General features: G+C 45.0%; 1 protein-coding gene across 3 annotated transcripts; it reads left to right on the forward strand.

Annotated features, from left to right (window-relative positions):
* The first annotated feature begins 1,631 nt into the window (after positions 1-1,631).
* SLC35A2 (solute carrier family 35 member A2) lies at positions 1,632-15,296 on the forward strand. 3 transcript variants are annotated; one of them, XM_044443581.1, is made up of 6 exons: positions 1,641-1,760; positions 3,644-3,754; positions 3,920-4,102; positions 4,839-4,990; positions 6,066-6,787; positions 15,127-15,296. In XM_044443581.1, exons 3-6 carry the CDS (start codon positions 4,045-4,047, stop codon positions 15,152-15,154), a joined length of 960 nt encoding a protein of 319 aa, XP_044299516.1. In that variant the 5' UTR covers positions 1,641-1,760; positions 3,644-3,754; positions 3,920-4,044; the 3' UTR covers positions 15,155-15,296. The 3 variants fall into 3 exon arrangements, with proteins under 3 accessions (XP_044299514.1, XP_044299515.1, XP_044299516.1); XM_044443579.1 differs by lacking the exon at positions 3,644-3,754 and having other exon boundaries at positions 1,632-1,760; XM_044443580.1 differs by lacking the exons at positions 3,644-3,754; positions 15,127-15,296 and adding an exon at positions 13,166-13,307 and having other exon boundaries at positions 1,632-1,760.
* Positions 15,297-16,999: the final 1,703 nt, after the last annotated feature.

Consider the following 16,999-nt stretch of genomic DNA (forward strand, 5'->3'; position numbering starts at 1 on the left):
ATGTGCCCAGTTCCTTGTTCATTTCTACTGACAGGAAATCTCTCTACAGGACCAGACAGAACGAATGTTCAGATTCACACAAAAGCATTATGCTCAGTCTCAGCAGTTTATTGGGAATAGCCAGGAAACCCTTCTCTGACAGAGAAAAACATTATACTGGGTAGTCAGTATATAGAAACAGGAAACAGGGCATGTGCAGAGTGTTTTAAGGAGTAGGAGTTACATATGCTTTTGCAGGGAGGGGGATGAGACCTTGAATGAGCAAAATGCAAGAACAATAGAAAGACAAAAGGAAAATACAGAAATTGAGAAACCATTACATCATGATGTATCAAGATAAAACAACCAGGATTTAACCAGCTCAATGTTTGCTTTTTAAGGTCTCAGGTAGGAAATTCAGACAGACACTGACCAGCTGGCCCACTATTTGAATATTCAATCTAGTTGCATTGTATCATCCCCCTTGTGGCTGTGCTCTGCATTTGAGAGCGATATGCCAATCATTGCATATCAGGTGTCGGGCTCCTTTTCCCACAGAAGGAAACTGAATGGGAAAACCCTGCAGAATGGAGGGGGAGAGGAAGGGGAACAGGCAGTTTTCCATATGCTAAAGTATAAAACTTATAACTTTTATTAGGGCAATTCCTACATTACCTAGATTAGCCATCAACAGTATGGGGGCACCACGCTTGGCTCTGACCTGTGCCCAACTGTGCCAGAAGATTATGGCATGTCTGTACACATCAGCAGGGGCTGGCATTGCTGCAGAAAAAGGAATTTACAAGATTAGGTTTAGAATTAGTATGGTGAGGTGTTTTCATGATTATTGTGCCGATAATAAAAATACATAAATGACTGTATTAAATGTTTGAAGTTTAGAGATGGGCAATGTGTGGCCCTCCAGATGTTGTGACCCACTACTCCCATGAGCCCCAGCCAGTCTAGACTGTGCCAGAGGGGCAGGGCTAGACACAGCTGCATAATGGGGTACATGACATTGACTCTTAAGAGCAACAGTTGCCCTTCCTTGGCCTAGGTGTTTGAAAACCTAGTTTCAGTTGAAGCCAGTAATCAACTTTGTGCCACTTTCCAGGCAATCTGGGATTGATGGGAGTTGCAGTCCACAATATTTGGAGGGCACCAAGTGTGGGGTGCCTGCTAGAAGTAAAAACATTTGCCCTGTCAAGTAATTTTTAGTTTTCAGATGTTTCCAACAAAGAAAAAAACTGTAGCACTGGGTTAGCTGCTGAAAAATTTAGTATGTTTTTTTATAAAAGTCTCATTGTTCTGCCGGAAAATGATTTATTTTGCAATTTTTTCGAAGTTCGACCTTATTTTTCCGAGAATATTGACTTCCATCGACTTGCCCGAAGACGTATTGCTGCTCTTTTGCCTCTAGAAAAAGCGTCAAGCTAAGAGTCCACATAAACCCGGAAGAAATCAATGAGTGTCAGTCTATTCATGAGTCTATAATGAGTCCCCTACTTCGCTATAGCCTCACCTTCTTCCGCTATGCTTTTGGCGCTCTAGGAATTGAATATTCTATGGACCAAATACTTTTTGCTTGTTCTTACGCGCGCTGTCTTGTATTCGTTTCCATCTCTATGACTACCAACACTTTCTCCGGAAGCGGAAGTCGGTTGGCAACTAGGATGCGGAAGCGTCGGCTGCAGCGGGGAAGCTCGGTTGCCCAGCAGTTGCCACCATGGCAGCGGCTGGGGGCCCAGGAACCGACGGCGGGAGTCCCGTGGCTGGAGGAGGTGAGAAATGGAGGGAGCGGGGACGCCGCATTTACTCCCTGCAATCTGCATTGGAGCCGGGTCAGGAAAAAACTCTCCGTGCTGGGAAGGAACTTGGGGAGGGGGGTGAATAAGGCTTTACCTGTCTGATTGCCAAACTCTCAATACTTATAAGTGGGCACACTTCTGTTTCCTTCCTCGCCGCTGCACCTTCATCCAGGCATCGCGTTGTTTCCTCCCTTCTCGGGAGGTGTGTTAGGGCTCTGTGCCCGTTACAGCCAGCTTTGTAACGGTGCTTGTATTTTAGCATGTGTATCAGGTGAGCCGCCAGGGAACTATGCTGGGTGTATAGCAGGTAGAGAGAAAGTCCATTGAGAGCCAGTGTGGGGGTGGTGGTTAAGAACGCGGGACTGGGATTCAGGTTATCTGGGTTCTAGTCCCCGCTCAGCCATGGAACTAACTGGGTGTTGGGCCAGTCACAGACATTCAGCAACCTATCTCATGTTGTTGTTGTTGTGGGGACAAGATTGAGAGCAGGAAGAGGAGAATGATGTGAGCTGCTGTTAGTTCTTTTAAAAAAAGAAAAGTGGGATATAAATCTAATAAAATCATGGTTGTTTCAATTGGGATCCTTGATGCTGCAGTGATACAGCTCTGGATTCCTGTATGAAAGCCTGCCTCCTCACTCTAGAACCACTGTTATGTGCCCCCTTAATTTTGCAAAAATGATTAACAAAATGTAAAGGAGAAATTTTAAATAGCTTTGATGAGCCATGTTTGTGGTAATCTTTAGTATAGTTAATGGTTACTGTATACAGCATTGTTATTAAAATGATGACACCCTTCTCAAATCAAAATTTGGTTTACAGTCACAGACCCATCAAAAGATAAAGCTGATCATGCAGTGATAGCTGCTAGCTTAAACACACAATGTAGTTGAGAGATAGGTCTGCCAATTGGTATTTGTCACAGTGGCTAAGAGAAGAGTTTGTATTTTCTGAGGTAGTATAACCTCTGATGTAGATAACTATTAGGAGATCATGGTTATCACCATGCTGCCATATAGATTTCCCAGTGTGCTTGACCAGCAGCTGTTGATGGACTTTAATCTTTTAAATGACACAATGAGGCTGCTTAATATCAGCTTCTGCAATCCAAGGGTAGGTAAATATCAGAACTTGTGTGGAAAAAGTGCCCTGGCAAAATTGTAGAGATGGAAACAGAATCCTGTCTTTGAGTTGGAGAATGCCTGCAGAGTTGTCTGCTCCAAGCCTGTTTTCTATTTGCAGTGGTCATCTTGCTGCCTTACTCTCTGTTCCAGGAAACAAGTGGCTGCTGTTCCTAGGAATGGAATGTAGTATAGCAAGATGTTGCTGCCATTTGTCTGTCTCCACTTTCTGTTTGCCTGGCATTTAAAATGGCAACTGCATGTTTCCAGAACCAAGCAGAACAGGATGCTAGCTCTTGCAAAGATCCTGTTTAAACATCAGTACAGTTGGGTAGAAAGTCTTTTCTACGTCACTGGAATTCTCAAACATGATTTAGTAGATATGAAAGATTATAGCTCAGTCCAGGTGTTTAGCATAATCTCTTGTGTAATTCCAGTTGCCAGTTAGAATGGGGAGAAGCTTTTTAATGAGCACCCAGTAGCAGGTGGTCCAGAAATATACACACTCTCACTAATGTTATTTTCACTTCATTCCAAAAAACCTCAATGTTTGTGGTCATGTTTGTTGCATGTACACTGCATGTCTGATCTCAAACAGAAGTGTGGTATGCTATAACTGTACTATCCTGGTCAGCAGCTAATTGTATGGGAGCCCACTTTCAGAGAACATGAAGCTTGGTAGGTTTGGTTCCCACAACCTCTTTGTCACCACTCTGTCTCTGGCTTGGCAATGCAGGGGAGGGGATGAAGCCACTCATACTTGGAGCTAAGATTGAATTGAATCCAGTTGCTGGTGTCTGTCTTAATGGCTTCTTGATGCTTGAACCCTGCTGAAACCATTGTGCAAGTATTTCCATTTTATTCCTTATTCATTCCCCCTCCCCCTCCCGTTGCTGGACAAGGTGATCTTTCCACAGATAATACCTCTGTCTTGATCCTTTTGTTCGAAACAAACTGCAGTGTGCCTCTGAAGGATGAGATGCTTGGTTAATTCCTACTCTTCTTTCCTCAGGTAACCGACAGTTAAAGTACATCAGCTTAGCTGTCTTGGTGGTGCAGAATGCCTCACTCATCCTCAGTATCCGCTATGTGCGCACGCTTCCTGGCGACCGATTCTTTGCCACTTCAGCTGTGGTCATGGCTGAGATTCTCAAGGGAGTCACCTGCCTGCTGCTCATCTTTGTTCAGAAGCAAGGTAAGGATGCTGTGCTTCTGGGAACTGAGAGCCTCCTAAGAACACACAATCCTCTGTGCATTGTTATGTGTTCCATTTTGTTGCTGGTTAGATCTCTGAAGTGGTCCTTTCTGAGATCTAGTTTGAAAAACTGTGCATTGGGCCATTTCTTTAAATTAGTGCTGTTTATTTGGACTTGGTTCACAGTGATCTGAATGCTTGATAAAAAAATCAAGCATTCAGGAAAAAAATTTCTATCGGAATTTAAAAATTTAAGCCATACTGAAATAAATAGGTCTCAGGTTTAAAACAAGTCTTTGCTGGCTCAGCATACCAACTTGCTTATAGAACTAACAAAAATTCCTTTATAACTGAGTGGAAGAAAATTTGCAAGGGATTTCCCTGTCCCCTTATGAATCTCAACAGCTTTTTCTGAGTCTCAGAAATTACTTTCATGCTCATTGCCCAGTGTAAGCAGTAGCAGCAGCTCTGTTCATCTGCTTTGTTTCCTGTGCGTTAACCAAGACATGGGCAGGCAGGAGTGAGCGCTTGAGGTGTGTAATGATGAGAGGGCTCTTCCATTGCTGTTCATACTAGAAAGGAAAGGGTTAAAGAGCCCCCTGAGAGAGGTGTTTGTGGATGCTCTGCTGAGCCATTGTTGCTAGTCCTTCTCACCCTTTCCCAATTAAAAGTATGGCCCTTGTTCAAAATTAGTTGCCAATGTTGGCTGTGTGTCTGTTGCTTTCTCCCCTTCCAGGTAACTTGAAACAGTTCGCTGCTTCCCTGTATGACTCCATTGTGGTGCAGTACATGGACACTCTCAAGCTAGCAGTGCCTTCTCTCATTTATACCCTCCAAAACAACCTCCAGTATGTGGCCATCTCCAACCTGCCTGCAGCCACCTTTCAGGTGAGACAGCAGCTCCGGGACTATGCTTCTAAGAGTGCCTACCCAAGCACTCTTACACATATCTATGCAAAGGATTTGTGTGTGTCCTGCTTTTGCATACTGAATTCCGCACTAATAGGTGCGAGCGTACCTTCCTTTCCCCCAGCGCAATTATCAAATGAAGGGTATCAAAAGTGTGCTCCACTAATTCCTTAATACTTCTGTAGCAGGAGATGTCCCAAAATGTCCTCTGCTACGTCTTCCACACTTACTGTTTTTCTTCACAAACCTTACACTGACAACACACCCCTATCCCTGCACCGGAAGTATTTTCAAGAAGAGATTTGTTCATCAGAGAGGAAGGACTTGCCCTTTTCTCTGGGCAGAGAAACCCTGGGAAGGATTGATGCCAACTCTCTTGACAACATCAGTTTAGGGCAGAGATATGTAGAGAGATATGTACAGAGGCAGGAGTAGTCTGTACCCAGAGAATATGTAAATTAAGCAAATCACCCCATTTGCTTGCTGTGCATGGTTCTGTAACATTTAAACTATTTTGCATAATTTATTTTGGTTCTGCTAGTTGGGGAAAGAGCAAGCTGCCCTCCTAGGTTCTGAGACTTCGGCAGGTATTGTCCACATTCTCCATCAAAAGGATTTAGACATGTGTTCCCTTTGTTAAAATGAAAGCTGAGCTTATCCTTTGGTGCCCCCTCCACATTTCTCCACTTCTGTGGAATCATGGCATGTACGCAGTCTTGGGTGCATGCATCTCATCCTCTGCTGCTTCGTTTGTCTCTTCCCCCCCAATTCTCCTGGGTGAGGTTCAGGGGTTAAAGTGTGTGTGTTCTGGATTATTGACTCAGTGCAACACCATTGGAGAGCTTATCCGAGTCTGGCACATGGAGAACTAGATGTGCTCTGAAATGGGGTTGGGGTTCTAGGCTGCACTTCCTGGCACAGTTGCCCATTTCCAGTGGCAAGGAGTGAACCTGCAGTGGGGGGCAGTTAGAGCCGACGCTGTGGTCCACTCTGGCTGGCAGCTGTCCTGTCATGTAGCATGAGGGGTGCTTAATAACTGCATTGCCTTTCTCAGGTCACCTACCAACTGAAGATCCTCACCACAGCAGTCTTCTCTGTGCTGATGCTCCGCAAGAGCCTCTCCCGTCTCCAGTGGCTGTCCCTTGTGCTCCTTTTTGCCGGCGTAGCCATTGTCCAGGTGGAGCAACAGCAGGCAGGGGGCAAGCCAGCCCCTGGGGGCGAGGGAATGCAGCAAAGCTACCTTGTGGGGCTTGTGGCAGTGGTGGTATCATGCCTCTCGTCTGGTTTTGCTGGGGTCTATTTTGAAAAGATCCTCAAGGGCAGTGCTGCCTCGGTCTGGCTACGCAACGTCCAGCTGGGCATCTTCGGGACCTTGCTGGGGCTGCTGGGCATGTGGTCTGCAGATGGGGCAGCCGTGGCTCAGCATGGATTCTTCTTCGGCTACTCCCCACTGGTGTGGGGAGTGATTCTGAACCAGGCCTTTGGTGGCCTCCTGGTGGCTGTAGTTGTGAAATATGCTGACAACATCCTCAAGGGCTTTGCCACGTCCTTCTCGATTGTGGTGTCCACCGTGGCCTCCATCTACCTCTTTGACTTCCACCTCAACCTGCTCTTTGCTCTAGGGGCAGGGCTGGTCATAAGTGCAGTCTATCTATACAGCTTGCCCAAGGGATCTTTGGCCAGTCGGTCCTTGGTGGGGACAGCTGCACACCAGCAGGGTCATGCTGCACAAAGCAAGGAACTTCCTTCTGTGACTACAGACGACTTCCTGTCCAAGTCAGTGCTGGGCAATTGAGAAGAACTGACCACACCCTTCATAGCTGTCTGCCGTTTCTTCCACCACAGTGCAATTTCCACCTTGTTGACCTCTGGTTCTTCCCTGCCCCACAGTCATCTCTGCTCCTTCCTCTCCCTGTCATCTCCTTACCCCATTTTTCTTGCATATTCTCTCCTTTTCCCATCCCTACTCATTCTGTACCCCTTTGACATTAATTGGCCTCCTTTTGTTGGCTGGCAACACAGTGTATAACTCACCCCCCCACCCCAGACCTGCTTCCGTCATTGCCTACTCAAGTTGTCCACCTTCTCTCTGACTCTTACAATTTCTGTCTCTTTCTTCACTATCCCTGTTTAGGAACAGTCCCATTCCCAGCCGAAGCAGCTAAGGGGCCAGGCTGCTTTGGGATCACCTTTCCCTTTGCCCTGAGACCCATAAAGCTCCCTCTTCTTTGGTCAGCAGGGAGAAAATTTACCAAGAAGTGTATTTTTATATGAACACTTTGAATGATGAAGCAGATACCGTTGCAGAAGGAGGGTGCACTTGTTGCCATGGAGATTCTCAGCTGTACATAAGCAAAGATGGGTGGAAGGAGAACTCATCTGCCATCTTGGAGCATACACATGTCCTTTTTTGTTTGTTTTTGTTTTGTTTTGTTTTTTAAATGCACCTTTCTGGAAGCGTTAGGAATTTTCTTGTTACCAACTCGTCACTAAGGATTTGTCAAATCTATCTACCATGGCAGATGGCCATTCAAAGAGAAGAGTTTTGAATGTGGAGTGGGACTGTGTGCTAGAAGCAGGCTGATGTGAAGAATTGTGTGTGACGTGAGGGAGAGAATGGGACCGTGGTCTAGGGAAGTGGGTAGTGAGAGAGCAGACATCTGGGAGTCCTGGTTCAGTTCTGTCCCTAGTTCATAGATCATATGAGGTCATAGTGGGATGTATTCTAAGCATACCTAGTTCTTTCCTGCCCTCAGGATGTTCTTTGGTGCCTATAGCATTTTGAGAACTGCTGGGCAAAGGGGTGAGGGGTACGAATCTCTTGTTACTAATTAAGATTTCAGTGCGGGGTTGAGGAAGATATTGTAGAACTAAATTGTAAGCTGATTGTTTTATTTAATATAAGGGAAACATTTGGCTTGAAATGGCAACAGGATCTTCGCGGGAGGGGCACCAGGTATGGGCAAGGTATAAGCAAACAGATTTGCATCACGTGAAGATCCTAATGAGGCAGGAAATCTTGACACAATCCTTTGCTGCTGCTGCTGCTGCTGAATTGGGGTACTTCAAAACCACGAGATGAATGCTTGCTTGGCTGTCCCTCCAAATCAAATGGCACCCTCGGGGGTATCAGGAAGCTGCAAGCCAGTACTGTAATGTTTTTCATATACATTGCAGGGTGGAAATGACAGAGGAAGCATTGCTTGAACTGCCAGCAGGGTTCCTTACCAGGCAGCAACCCACAGGAGCCATGCACAATGGCGCACTGCAGTGAATGCGCCCGCAAATTGCCCCTGGGGAGGGGTTTGCAAATCTCCCCAGCACTGTCGTTCTATGAAGGCAGTTAATGCAGGAGCCCCCGTGTGAGTTGTCGTGTGTGTTACAGGTCATGAGCTGTACAGGCTTGAGTCTAAAGGGGAAGGGCAGGCTCTGTGGTGAGGGCGGGGGCAGTGCCCATCTTTGTGCCTCCGTTTGTCTGATCATGGCAGGGTGAAGGTCAGTAGTTGGTCTGCTTTTCTCAAAATCATGGAGTATTCTTTGCTGACTTGGGCTGTGTGTTGTGCGGAGCGGAGGGGCACTAACACTTGAGAGGAGCTTTGGAATTTAGGAATGCAAGCTGCATTTTGTGTTGGGAATGGGTTGGAAGTTAATCAAAAGTAACATGGGGCATGTATGTATATAAATATACAGTTTTTAGATCACTGATCATTTTCTATGAATCCTGCTTTTTTAAGGGAAAAAAAAGAAAGCCTGTACTGTTTGCCAATGTACATAAACCACAGATTAATAAAGAGAGTGTATTTATTTAGCCTTATTGCTTAATGATTGAGGAAGCCTTGAAAAGGGCAGGCTTTTGCCTCATTCACTGCATGTCTAACACCTATTAACATGGGGAGGTGGCTGGGTTGTTGTGCGAGTGGGGTGCTTTCCTTTCTTGGGAGTTTCAGTTCAAGGTAGGCAGGAAGGGAGACAGGGCCTGATGCTGAGCCAAACCCCAAATTAGACTCTCTTCTGAATTCATGGGTTTATCTTTGCAGCACAAACATAATTATAAGTCACTGCTACCTAGGTTCCTTCATCAGACAAGGTACCAAGGGTTGGGATTAGGGATAAATAGGGCTGTCAACTGATTCAATACATCCAGAATAATTATTTTTCAATGAAACCGGATTTCATTTCCTATTAAAGAATTGTTCTGAATGGGGAAAGGCAGGATGGTGCATTTGTGTAGTGCAGCAGACTCCATCTTAGAAGAGACATGTGATATGTGGGAGAACAGAAGGTAGGCCTTTTCTAAGATGGGGCATGTACTTCTATTAAAAACCATTTTAAAAGCCTGCCTGGCCAGCTGGGGGCACTCTTAATTAAGGTGTATATAATTGTAGCCCTGTGGCAGAGGATCGTAAAACAACGTTTTATTTAAAAACATAAGCAACATTTTATTTTAAAAAATTTCAGGAGCACAATACAGTGTTCCAGAACCATGAGCTGCTGCCTCATTCACACAACAGTTGATTATTAGGTAAGTCAGATCATGTACTGTGCCCAGGCCCAGAGATGGAAGTGCTTACATGCTTCCTGCATTTGTCCTGATTAGTCCTTTTAACTAAGGGCACATCCTATTTCTTGGTCCCTCTTCTTGGTAAAGAACTTGACCCTATTTTATTCCTTGGCAAGATCCAAGGAGTACCTTTTAAAATCTTGTTTAAAAATGATTATATATGTATGTAGTAAATTTTTCTCATATTTCTCCTCAGCTGTCAAGATGGGAAGGAAATGGTTCTACTTAAAAATTGCAATGTGGTGGGGAGAAACTTTAGCTAAGTTTTACGAGAGAGGAAAGGAAGAAACTGGTAGATCCTTGATATAAAAACCCAGCTGAGTTACAAAGCAATCCCGTTATAACTTGTGAAACAGTGGAGATGTTACAGAGAGCTCAACCTAAGGCCAATGTGGTGGGGTCTGTCAGAGTGTCGGGATGCAAAGCACACACTTTCCTGGCCCCAGCATGATATTCTTGACTCTGCCACTTCAAGCTACAGGCAGCAGAATGGCATGATTGACCATTGCTCTTTATGGTATGGACTCCCTGCATGTAGAAAACAGGGTGTCAGTTGTAGCCTAGCCGCTTAGTGGAGAAGGGCTGTAGTTCACCTATAGGGCATGTGTTTTGCTTGTCCAAGGCCCCAGCTTCAGTCCCTGCTTTCAACTACGTAGGGCTGTGAAAAGCCCCATCTGAAATTTTGGAGAGCTGCTGCCACTGAAGACAATCTGGAGTGAGCTGGTCTGACTTGGTATGAAGCCACTTCCCAGGTTCCTCAGAACACTTTTTGTTTATATCAGATTTAAGAAAAAAATGTCATCTAAGTAGCAAAATCAGATATAAAACAACCCAAGCGGCAGACTACCAAACCATTTCCTCTTTTGTGTGGTCTAAGCCTTGTGCAATGAATAGATTTATGTTAGTTCACTTCATAGCAGCCTGTCCAGGCTACCTGCTTCAGCTGGAAAAAGACAAGAGCAGAATAGGTGTCTGAGCCCAAGCCAGCTTCTATTTTGGAGGGTGGCAGGGGGGAGGAGAGAAGATAATATGACAAGCATAGATATTCGAAATTGCTGCTCTTATTACCAATTACAGGAAGATGACAACATCTTGTGCCCTGTTCTCCAACCTTTTTCAGGATGAGTTTTGCTACTAACCATGATGTTAAAATAGATTGCACACATATCTAATCCAGTCCTCAAGCATCCCTATGCTATCTGTAATATTTCTGGGTTTTCAAGAGTTCTTTTATCTGACTTCAGAGATGCATGCATTTCAATTACAATAGTGTGCCATACATTGCAGCTGCTTGTGTATTATTTGATGCCATTGTGAGCTCAAGTTTTAAGTAAGTTTCTAGCCCTCCTGATGGAGGCCAAAGCCTGGAAGTGTTCAACAAACAAGTTCTGATGAAAGCTTAGGAGCTGAAGGAGAGTTCCTTGGCCCACCCAAACCTGGTAGTTCAAAGCACCTGAAGGCAGCAACTCCTATCAGTCTCAACAAGCATGGCCAACTGATGGGAGTTGTAGTCTAAAACCAATGGAGGATGCTAGGCTTGGGAAATTTATGTATCCTTGATGTCCATCTAGATCTCCATTCTCTTTCCTTCTCATAGCTAATGCTAGCCTTACCTAACCTTACAATCCTGTGCATGTCTACTCAGAAGTGAATCCCACTGAATTCAGTGGGGCTTACTCCCAGACATGTGGGGATAGAATTGCAGCCTGAGCCCCAAGTTCTTTTGAAAGGTTCAGTCTCAAGGTCAGAATAAATTCTGCAAGCAAGGCAAATGCCTACTGATACATCTTGGGCGCAGAATTAAGCCTTCTGCTTTGAAATCCATAGATGCACACAATCCTGTCCCAAGGTCCAGAAACAGTTTGCCATGGTACAATTAGTTAATAATTTCCCTGGTACTCTTGGTTGTGCATATTCTGTGGACTTCCACAACTCCTGTGTGTAAGAACAAACATGGTTACTGGGTGCAGAATCCACTGTCCAAAGAATTGTAGCTGACTATGACAAGTAAAGGGCTACTTTTTGATTGCTAAAGGTCTGAAGGATGCAGGAGAAACCTTGTGAAGTTGCAAAAGCAGAAAGTGAGCTTGGCAGAATTTTTGACAATCCATGCAACTTTACTGGCTTTGGCCTCCAATTACTTTTCCATAAGACTTAATAGCCAAAGTTTGAACAAAGCATGAAAATAAGCAAAGCTGTGCACATTTGGTTAATTGGAATATTTATTTTGGTCTTCATAAATGTTCTCTCTCTGCTTTAAAGATGTTTGTGGTGCTTTTAAAACAGGACCTTAATTTAAAAGTTGCTGACTTAATTGATGATCTAGAGGCTGCAGAATTGATTTTGTTTAGCTCAGGAATATTCTGATCTGTCCCGGGTGATACTAGCCTGTTTGCATTCCCTGCTTATCTCTGTTTGGATTCTATGGGCTGTAGATTAACAACCGAAGATTTTCTAGGTCTACTTTAGCTCCCCTTGCCAAGCTAGAGGTGAAAATGCAGGGATGCCTTCTCATATGGATTCTTGTTTGCCTTAAGAGGGCAGGCATTGTGTAGGATCTTGCTGGGATAGGAGGGCCTTCTGGATGTCAAACTGGAGCTGAATTGGCAGCCTGTTTTAGCAACTTTTTCCAAGCAGACTCTCATCCTTTTCTGTCTGAGACTGAGATCACACTGCCAATGTACAGTCTATTTTACTTCCTGTCTTCAGAGGCTCACATTTGAGTGCTGGTAGATTAAAAGAAAATACTGCTGAAAAATTGTATATGCCCTCCTTGCAAGGTGGTGTGGATACTAGTGAAGCAAGTGTCTGCCTTGGCCCTCCTGAACAGAAACAGGCTGCTATAGAGAAGGGGGCAACTTGGGATACAGCGGTTATTTTGATCCACGGTGCCATAATCACTTGCCACTGGTTATACTGCAGAAGCTGATGAGAGTGGTAGGTGAAAACAGCTGCAAGGTCATAAGTCCTTTTCAGATGCATCTGCCCCTATATTCACTCACACAATCCAAAGCAATACAGCACAGCTGCCATTTTTGTAGCTAGGAAGGAATGCTTGAACAATCAGCACCTACTTTACTGACCAAATGTAACACAGACTAATCCAGCCATTGCTAGACTCCATATACTTTATATGCAGCCTGCCTTGTCTCTAACCATTGGCCCTGCTGAGTGGGATGGATGGGAGAAGTAGTCTAAACCAACTGAAGAGCATCAGGTTGGATGAAACTGCAGCTTGTTTGGAGCACATATCTGAGCTGTTCCACACATTAAGAGAATGAGCTAGCAGATTTGCATATTGTGCTGATTCCAGTCTGTCTGGGTTCCCAGCTGAGGGATGCACATTTTTGTTAATGCAGTCTTATAGGAATTCCAACAACAAGCACAGCGAGGACAGCCATTAGAAACATAGAGAATTAGAAACAGTGAGTCAGAAGAGGGCTCCTGGGCCATCTAGTCTGACCCCCCAGCTCCAGCCGGCTCCACTCATGACATGCCTACCATGTGCTTTTTCCCTTAATGTTCAAGTTTTCTTCTTGTCGGGGCTTATTACATGGAATAGTAATTCAAAAATTTCATTCCACATTTTGCAGTCTGAAGCTTTTCTAGAACTGGCAAGTGGGAGAAAAAGGGGAGATAAGGAGTGCAACGTTGCAGACATCAGTATCCTAGACACTGACTGCATCATAGCTGCCTTGTCAAAGAAGCCTTGCAGTACTAGTTTGGTATGTCTATGCCAGTAACCTGGGCAGGTAAGAAGCAATATATGGAAATGCGAAGATACCATGTTGCACAAGGCACTGGATAACACCCCCCGCTTTTCCCAACCTGGTGCCCTCCCACAGCTCCCAGCATTCTGAGACCAGGATGGTATCTGTGAGGGTTGCTTTAGACCGAAGGAGAATGACTTACTGATGAACAGGGATTTGATTGCAGAACATCACCAAGGAAGGAGAACCTGTGGTCCTTCAGATGTTGATGTTTTCTATTACCTTCAGCATCATCCACCAGCATCTCCTGATTTCATCTGAGTTACTACTAACCCTCAAGATTATGTAAAAGCTTTTGTATGGTGGGAAAAGCCTGGTGAAACCGAAAAATTAGGCAGTTTGAGTAGCCTTCTGTAGGAGAGCATGAACTTTTCTATTCCCATGTAGGGCTCCCAAATAGTGCTGAAATCTATTACCTGCAATCCATATCTGCACTGTACAAACACTGCATGTGTTTGCCTCTGTTGCATAATGCACTCTGTTTCTTGTAGCCATGGAAAGGAACTGAAACCTTGCTCAAATCTTGCTCAGGACCTGTTGTTGCACTTGAAATTTTGCTACCAGGCAGTGCATTGGCTACACAGTGGGTTGGATCCAGACTCACTTCATATTTAGAGTAGACCCAGTGAAATTAGTGGAAGTTTTTAGTCATAATTTTAGTAGGACTATATTAAGTATGATTAAATCTGGATCCAATCCATTGTAAAGCCTCTCCTTGCAGCCCTAAGGACTTGAAACTTGCTTCTTCTGTTCTTCTTCTTTTTTTTTTTTTTTTAATGAAAACAGACTTGAGAGTACTGCATTTTCTGCTCAGTATCAAATTCTGCAAGCACAGAATAACATGTAGGCATGTACTTTTGGTCATGTAGCAAAGATGAGGGACTCATTAAGACATTTTATCCAACCCATACCATGGTCAAAGACTGAGAAAGCAGGCAAGCCAATGGTTCTGTTCACTCGTTTATTGGTATACTGGAAGATCTAATCAGAATTTTAAAACTTGGGCTTAATGAAGTTAAGGTGAGGTTGGGGTGGTTGGGTTCATTAATCCAGAGAAATAGCATGATTTTAAGAAATCTCCATTCCTGATTTCTGGCATGGAGGGAGGTCTGTAAGTGCCAGGTTGTTTTCTCACTTGCAGTATAATTCAGAAAACCAACTGTCTGTATTTAATAACCAGTGTGATGTAATGGTGAGGGTGTTGGAGTGGGGCTTGGGAGATCCAGGTCCTGGTCTCCACTCAGTCATGCAACTCATTGGATGACTTTGGGCCAGGCATGAACTCTCAGCCTAACCTACCTTACAGGGTTGTTGGGAAGATAAATCGGAGGGGAAGAGGAGGATTATTCAGGCCTGGAAAAAAAAACAGGGAATAATACATAACAATAAATTAGTGGTATTTTATTTACAACTACCTTTCCTGCAAGAAGTTCAAGGCTGCATAGTCTGTCCATCTGCCCGCCGACCCCATTTTATCTTCAGAACAACCCTGTGAGGTAGATTAGGCTGCAAGATAGTGTCTAACTGAAGGGGATCACAAAGCCCTGGATTACCCTGGCTTTCAGGGCTCAGTGGTGCTGTGGCACCCATATGCAGGTCCAGGGACCATTATGATCAACAGCCCTGGTTAACTGGGTATATGTGTGGAATTTTAATTCTGAACAAGGCACCTCAGAGTATAACCAATAAAGTTTAAGGAAGTTCATATTTACTAGTAGCTAACTAATCCCCAGCTCCCTTCCTCCTCTCAAGTCAACCATTGTGTTTTTTCCAATTTCTTCCAGGATCTCCTCCAAAGAAAAAGGCTCTTAAAGCAGCAAGCAACCTGGAAGACCTTCAGTTGCATCCTATCTCTGCCACCATCTCACCTGGCTGAAGAGATCTCAGTTCCAATTCTGCTTGGATGCTTCCCCAGAACCGAAGAATTCACAGTTCTGTCACATTTACAAGGACAGCAAGACCAGCGTCACGACAGCAACTCTCTGGCAGCCTGGAGCATTCTTCTATGCCTGCAGCAGGCCTGTGGACACACAGAGCCACCTGCTTTCCATGCAGATGGGCTTTTCTTTAAAAAAAAAACCTCCTCCACCTGTGCACAGCCCATCTATGATGGTTGTTGTAATATCAAGCAACAACCTGCCATGTGTGATTGGACCATCACAGAGGAACCCAGCTGCTTTGGGACTTTTTGTTTTCAAAAACAGGACAATGGCCATGATTGATCTGTTGTCTGAGTAGCCCTGGGTGTCTCCTGCACTCTGACTTGCTTTGAGGGAATGCTCTGACTAGAACTACAGAACACGTGTTGTCCTCCATCTTAAAGTGGCAGCATTTGTGGCAACACCAGGACCCTTTCTCCCTCCCTCCGTCCTACTCTGCCCTGCCCTTCCATTTGTTTAAAATCCATTTGGCAAAGACTGCAAAACTCACTCACAACTTTGTTACATTTTGGTGGGTCCGGATGAGGGTTTTTTGCCTCCTGTTTGGTTATTTGCATTCATGGCTATTGCGGACAGAGCACTGCAGCCAAGGTTTATTGTTTCAGACTCAGTGTTCGTGAATCAGAATTGCAGGTGCCCGTCATCAAGAAAAGGTCCGCACATGCACCTGCTGCTCTATTACTGTATGCGCTCAGAGCTTGACAAAGGTTACACCGGACAGCACTGTGTTTACGGGAGGTATGGAACGCATGATGCACAGTGGCCCTCACTCACCTGCAATGCCTGATTTTTGCCTTCCTCACATGAGTGTGTCCATGTGTGAACCAGCCCCAGGGCTGAGAGGCATGCAGTGTACCTGTAGGATGACCCTTCCTGTGCCCGGGAGGCTCACTCCAAATGGATTTCTTTTCCTTTCAGGCACAGGGAGCAGCATCAGACAAGCTCACGTGTGTGCCAAAACCTTGCCTTAGCTTCTGCTTGCAAGCCAAAAGGATCAAACTAAAGCCTTTACACAAGGGCAGCATGGTGTAGCCCTTCGGATGGAGCTGAACTGCAGCCTCCTGTCAACATAGCTGATGATAGCTGGACCTCATACTCCGATATCTGGGGGCCGACACATTCCCCATCTCTGCACTTACTCCACTTTGTCTTGAAATGCTTTCTGCAGCTAAGCAAGTATGCGAAAGCACAGCCTTATGCATTGCTTGGTATGGCGAGAGGTGGTAATGGCTGGACCTGGGCTCTCTCCCCATGTCTATATGTGGCCGTGGGGCGAGTACCACCACTCCTGCTTCTCTTCCTTGCCATCTCTGCCTCATTAAGTGCCTAGTCCTTCCCTTGCTCCATACAAAAGGGGTTGGGTGCTCCATATAACCCACCAGCTAAGGCCAGCAGGACTAGCTTTTCCCCTCTGCCAGTGCAGGGCTGTGGCACCATGCTCTTTATTAAGCTTATTATATGGACATTGCTTAGAGTCCTGTGCTTGGAACCAGCATATTGTATCATAAAGACTTGCTATGCTGCTTTTCCAGTTATTTATTATTGCAGAAATGAATACAAATTTGTAAGCAAACACAGTGAGCACGGAGTGGTCATTTATTTGGAGTGGCTGAATGGCAGCTAGATCAGGCAAATGGATCTACTAGCAAAGAGTCCCATTTTCTAAGGCAGCTTTTCCCAACCAGGAGCTCTTGGACTGCAGCTTCTGGGATTTCAG

Source organism: Varanus komodoensis, unplaced genomic scaffold, assembly GCF_004798865.1.
Source record: "Varanus komodoensis strain SLA01 unplaced genomic scaffold, ASM479886v1 scaffold42, whole genome shotgun sequence".
Lineage (NCBI taxonomy): Eukaryota > Metazoa > Chordata > Lepidosauria > Squamata > Varanidae > Varanus > Varanus komodoensis.

Bases quoted from the DNA above. Each gene is read 5' to 3' on its own strand.
- SLC35A2 (XM_044443579.1), top strand. From the start codon at position 1,706: ATGGCAGCGGCTGGGGGCCCAGGAACCGACGGCGGGAGTCCCGTGGCT. The intron at 1,761-3,919 runs GTGAGAAATGGA...TTCTTTCCTCAG, and splicing joins GAGTCCCGTGGCTGGAGGAG to GTAACCGACAGTTAAAGTAC. The intron at 4,991-6,065 runs GTGAGACAGCAG...TGCCTTTCTCAG, and splicing joins TGCCTGCAGCCACCTTTCAG to GTCACCTACCAACTGAAGAT.